Here is a 6356-nt window from a genome sequence, read left to right on the forward strand (position 1 = left end):
TGGCTATTTATGGGCTATATTGATTCTGGTTACGGGAAGGTTAATGGTACTGGGAAAGAGGAGTCACCCACCTGTGGAGTCAGGGCAGAGGCAGGGTGTTTTTGGAGCGCTGACATTGAAACTTTTGTCCTCCGCTATTGAGGTTAATAAGATTAACATTTTTGTGATCTTGGATTTTAAGGTGAAGTGAAATGTGAGCTTTCCGCTACAGCTGTTCTGATTATATTAATAGGCTGTTAGTTTTGCAGTCTTTTGAGCATAGGAGTGTATATGACACATTTATCCAGATCATTTATGTTTCCCGATCATGAAGTTCTAATTTATTTACTTTGTGTAAAGTTTTCCTAGTATTAGCCATTGCATCTGATTTTTTATAGTTGCAGCTGTCAATTGAAACTTTTTGATCATGGGTAAGACCATGTCCATGTGTTTGTTGTACATTCTATGTGACTGACCGCTACATTATCAAACTAACTAACTGAAGGCCCTTGGGTTCATCAAAGGCTAGTGGGTCGATTTGAAGGTGTTTTTTTTTATTTTATGTACAGTGAACCTGTTAATAGGATTGACCCCTGTTAGAGGATGTAGCAATTTAAATGGGATCCAAAAAAGAGTAACAGTCACTGCTGTATGATGCCGTGTGTGGAAGGCCATTTTACCTTCCCACTCCTGGACTTCCACAGCTCCCCTGGGGCTAAGATAATTGAGTCCAGTAGTAAAATACCCTGGCACAAGTATGGCTTACACAAACAATTGGGATCCTACTAAGTAAATTTTTTTTTTTTTTTTTTTTGCACCTTTTCAAAAACACAAAGTTTTGTAACAGATAAGTGTTTAAAACTAATTTTACGGTAACATTACATAAAACAAAAACTACCTTATGTTCACCTAGAAATGAATTGAGCATGAAAGAGGATGCCCGGCTGAATCTCCTAGAAGATGGCACATTAATGATCCAGAATACTCAGGAGGCTGACCAGGGGATTTATCAGTGTATGGCAAAGAATGTTGCCGGTGAAGTTAAGACTCCTGAGGTTACTCTTCGGTATTATGGGACACCAGGTAAAGTCGTAAGAACCTGATAAAGATAGTTATCGCTTTTATAGATTTGTTTTTGTTTTTTTTACTGCCCACAGGAGTTCATTTAAATTTCCTCTTTTAAAGGGTACGTATAATTTTTACAAAATTCTGACATGTCGTACTGATATATCAGAAGTTTTGTTCAGTTGGGATACGAAATCTAAGACTACCAATGATTGCTAAAACAAAGGGATGGTACTGTACATCTGTTGGGGAAAAAGAGTCCATGAAGAGGTTCAGAACAACCATTAAGTGATCCTACTTAAAGTGTGCATCTAATCTTAAAGGGGTACTCCAGCGTGGGGGCACTTTTGCGCTGGGACTGGGGACGAGGTGGCCGAGGGAAAAGATGTCCTCTCACCTCCCCGGTTCCAGCGGAGGGTCCCGCATCGCCGCTTCCGGGTGTCTGACGCGGGCCCCGAGACGTGACGTCTCAGGTCCGCTCAGCCACTCGGTGAAGGAGGCGGGATCCCGGGTGAGCCGGGAACTGGGGAGGTGAGTGAACGTCTTTTCCCTCGGCCACCTTGTCCCCGGTCCCAGCGCAAAAGTGCCCCCACGCTGGGGTACCCCTTTAAAGGCCAAATTATGTGGGAATAGAGTTGAATGGGTTTTTTTTTTCTTTTTTTAATATTATAAACAGTTCGCCCGAGTTTTGTGATACAACCTCAGAACACAGAAGTACTGGTTGGTGAAAGTGTCACACTAGAGTGCAGTGCAGCCGGTCAACCACAACCAAGAATAACCTGGACCCGAGGGGATAGGACCCCATTACCCAGTGACCCTCGTATCACTATTACGCCATCCGGCGGACTGTACATTCAGCAAGTCAACCAAGATGATGCTGGGGAATACACGTGTTTTGCAAGCAACAGTGTGGATACTATTCACTCAACTGGTTACATCATAGTCCAAGGTGAGTGTTCTCTGAAGGATGGTAACTAGTTTAAAGATCTGATTCAAATCTTGGGTTAGAATTTCTCTTTAATTTCTTTTATTCCAAAAGCTTGCTTTTCATGATGTGTAGCCCTAAGGGGAACTCCTGGGCTTCCCTTTCCAGAGCATGATGTCATAATTGCCCGTCTAAAAAAGATTCTCATGTTCTGTATAACTGAATATTTCCTTAATGCAGTAGAGGAAGTATCTTTTTGTAAGTTCATTGTAAACACAGCTCATTCTTATGCATTTTAAGGGGAACGTAGGTTGAGAATGATATACCCTCTTTAGTCCCCACCCATAATCTAAGCTTGTGTCTAGTAGGTGTCTATTGCATGAATTGGGCCATTTGTCTGCAGCACATCCTAAATTGCTGAAAAATCCTCACTTCCTGGTCCACTTTGTCTCCACTCCTCTGCCCCCCCCCCCCTCTTCTGAGACAGAGGTCACATGATCTCTGTCTTTTCTGTTGCCAGGCAAGCTGTAACACCTCATCTGTTACCCTGCCCACCACTGACATGTGGCCGAGGGCGGGGAAACGACAGACTCTCCTGAGTAGTTTAGGTGAAAAGGGGACACAGTTTGTTCTGAGATGCAATGCATGCTGGGAGATGTAGTTTTTGTCTGGGCGGCAGAAAAACGGGGGACATTTTCTTTTTTTTTTAGGGATTTTATTAATGTTGTTTAATATTTATCCTTGTTTCCATCGTCCTCCTCATATGCCTTTTTTTTTTATTTAATCTATTTCATTTTATATTAAAAAATCATGATTACAACAAGGTCTCCCACACAGGGAGTTTCACAGATTTACATAAAAAGGGTGCTGGGGCCTTCTCCACATTCCAAAAAAAAATCGAATTTAAATGTTTTCATTAAGAATAAATGCTGCAGTCTACACTATAATTTTTTATTTTTTTAAAAACACTCATATTCAGGATGCTGGAATTAGTGAAAGTGCCTAAGAAATATGTAAGGTTAACCCTTCCCGCCGCTGCACTGTAAATTTACATCACTGCAGCCTATGCCTGAGGCTGCAGTGAGGTTAATTTACGATGCTGGATGACACAGGCTCAGAAGCTGCGCCTGTGTCATCTGCGGTGGGTCCCGGCTATTACTGATAGTCGGGGACCCACAACAACAGTCAGCACCATAGCCACGCTCCAGTGCTTACAATTAACCCTACAGCACGACCGCAGCATCTATAGGGCTTTAGACAGAGAATTCTCCTCTACAGAGGTAAAATTCTCTGACTGATAAACATCGGGCTTTGCGATTCGATCGCAGAGCCCCAATGGTAGCCATGGAAACCGGAAGCCTCAGGCCGGCGCAGCTGTGAGCTCTGCCCCCTCTCTCCCCTGCCGCTGTTACAAACTCCAAAAACGACATAGGCATTGATGCATCAATGACCCATGGTTGTGAAAGGGTTACGTTAAAGGCATTTAAGTTATCTATATCTGCTATGAAGGGGGGAGGGGGAGTAAGACTCCAACCATTGACCCCCCCCCCCCCCCAAAAAAAAAACACACACACAATCTCGTCAATGGGGACCTGAGTTTCCTGTTAGGGCCCTTTTCCACGGGACGGTTATCGTTCGCATAATCTTTAACGATAAACGATACAAACGACCGCTATTGCAAAAGACCTGAAATCGTTCACCCATTTACATGGAAAGATAATTGTTACTTATGATCGTTCTTGCGGTTGTCTTGTTGTCGCTATTGCGTTCATCACTACTACGAACGACCAAACGACGTCTTATTCAATGCGAACGATTTGCGAACGAGCAACAATAAAAATAGGCCCATGCCTTATTAAACGATTGATTTCTTATTCGGTCGTTAATCGTTAACTGCTATTCAACTGAACGATTATTGTTTAGATTCGAACGACTTAACGATAATCTGAATGATATTCGTCCCGTGGGAATAGGGACCTTAGAATAGAGCGGCAGGATTTGTGTGCATGCTTCCCTCCATTCATTCTCTATGGGAATCGGAAACGTGCTGAGTACTGTACCACCCAAGCAGTCAGATAGTTATCCCCCACTTATAACTTTGAGATTGGCAAAAGCCCTTTACCATAACTGATGTTTCCATAAGCAAAAATCTATTGTGGATTTTTCAGACTCTCAGATTATGTCGTCACATCATCGTTCATTTGTTGCGGAGTCCTATTGAAAGCAAATAAACCATTGTGTGAACATCCTTCTAACAGACTTTGGCTTATCGACTTGTTTTCTTTCCCATTATATTCACTCTGCTACATCTGGTGCTCTCCAGAAATGGCTACTTTCATGTAGTTTTGTCCGCTGTGTAAGTTTCAGCCTCTGTATAGCAGCTGTGAGGTCCCAGGTCCAAGATGAGCTGGCCGGCCTCACCACGGTCTTGTTTCTATCAGTGTCCTCCCCTCACCTTTAAGTGCTTTTAAATAATCAAACTCCCCCTTGGGCCATCTGGCTGCTCGCCACTCACACAAATCAACCAGACCTCCATTGGGGGATCGTTCCTTCATACTGTCAGTAAAAGAAAACTGGAGTGAGTTATGAGCTGTGCTTAGTCAGGACGTTCTTCTAACTCAAATTTTTTTTTTTAAAACCGAGATGATAATGTCTAATTGATGCTGATGAAGTTAGAAGTGTTCTGCTTGATCAGCATCACTCCTCCTCTTGCGATGGTATTTTTTAACTTATTTTTATTAAATTCTGATATTTTCTCACAAGCATAACCTTTAGGCTATGTTCACACTACGTATATTTGAGGCTGTATAGCAACCAAAACAAGGAGTGGATTGGAAACACAGAAAGGCTATGTTCACATAATGTTGTAATTGAGTGGATGGCCGTCATTTAATGGCAAATATTTGCTGTTATTTTAAAGCAACGGCTGTTATATTGAAATAATGGAAGTTATTTACTGTTATATGGCGGCCATCCACTCAATTTCAACATTGTGTGACAGAGCCTTTCTGTGTTTTCAATCCACTCCTGGTTTTGGTTGCTATGAGGACCTGACTTGAGGACCAATACTGCCTGAAATGTACGTAGTGTGAACATAGACTTAATTAGTATAGTCACTCATTCATTTGCAGGACGTCAATGCAGCCATATGAGGAATGGTCCCTGTGTGTCTTCGACAAACTTTGAATAAATTAGAGCAAGTGTATCCAAAAAAAAAATGCATTAGATTTGATAAAACTGCAAATGACCTGAAAAAACATTAATCTGCCCTCCAAAACTCAAAACCCCAAAACATATGGATATTGCATTTTTTTCCCCCATTGATCTTCGGCTAACATCTGGTCTCAATGTTTTTGAGCCCAAAATAGGCTATACAAGGTTTGGATTTTTTATTTTAACGCTTAGACTAGAGTCCACTCATATCAGTTTGGAGAGAAGACTGGTGACTGATCAAAAACAAACCATTGTGTTTTGGGTTCTCCCATTGTCCTACACTGCAGCAAAATGACAAAAACTTTAAAAGAATTAAAATGTAGCAAAAGCTGCCATAGCTGTTGCACACGGAAGGCTCAATAATTCACAAAAAGATTCAATGGAATAACATACTTTTTTTCTCTTCATTTTCAGCTATTCCACAGTTCACGGTTGTTCCACAGGATCGGAATGTTTTGAAGGCCACACAGTCGACTTCCATTGTGAAGCACAGGGGAACCCACAACCTGTTATTGCCTGGACAAAAGGAGGTAAAAATAAAACTCTACTTATGGGCTATAACATCTCCATCTTATCCATACTGTACTCTTGACAAGGGCGGAGTTTTGCCGAATGAGATTCCACATGGAAACTTAAGACGTAGATTTTTTAAAAACTGCATCTGAGCTGATTAAGTAAAATGTCCTGTTTGTGAGTGATATACGCCTAGTCCCACATGTGCCTGCATTGGCTGCTCTTGGTTACAACCCACTAAGGTAGGTCAGATATGCTTAGTGCAACTGTAATCTTTAGGAAGTACTGGCAGTTGGTCTCCACTGAGCCTGCAAGCTAGTGGAATTGTGGGAAAGTGTCTGCACTGTTGCACAGCAACAACAGGATCACAGTTTAGAGAGAAAACCAGGAGTCATTAAATCCATGGGGGATAAAAACAGTACAGGGATGTAAGTTAGTTTTACTAAAATCTATAAATGTGGAACGCATCTGATTTTACCAACTTGGCTTTATGACACAACCCCTTTAAAGATGAAGTATCTGCAGTTAGACGAATCTAACCTGCTGATATGTCCCTATTGCACAGGAGACTCTGAGAAGGAAGATATGTCTCTTACTTTCATCCTTGATGCAGTTTCAGTGCAGTTAGTAGTTTCTCCATGGTTCGGTAAGACTGTTAGGA

At 41.8% G+C, this 6356-nt stretch overlaps 1 protein-coding gene across 1 annotated transcript; it reads left to right on the forward strand.

Moving 5' to 3' along the window:
- Positions 1 to 898: 898 nt before the first annotated feature.
- Positions 899 to 6341, forward strand: LOC138774995 (peroxidasin-like; the record flags this gene model as incomplete). The annotated part of the gene is made up of 4 exons (XM_069955759.1): positions 899 to 1062; positions 1721 to 1993; positions 5597 to 5712; positions 6206 to 6341. Coding segments are annotated over exons 1-4 (682 nt in total), but the record flags the coding sequence as incomplete, so codon positions are not given.
- Positions 6342 to 6356: the final 15 nt, after the last annotated feature.

Source organism: Dendropsophus ebraccatus, unplaced genomic scaffold (assembly GCF_027789765.1).
Source record: "Dendropsophus ebraccatus isolate aDenEbr1 unplaced genomic scaffold, aDenEbr1.pat pat_scaffold_1216_ctg1, whole genome shotgun sequence".
NCBI classification, from domain to species: Eukaryota; Metazoa; Chordata; class Amphibia; order Anura; family Hylidae; genus Dendropsophus; species Dendropsophus ebraccatus.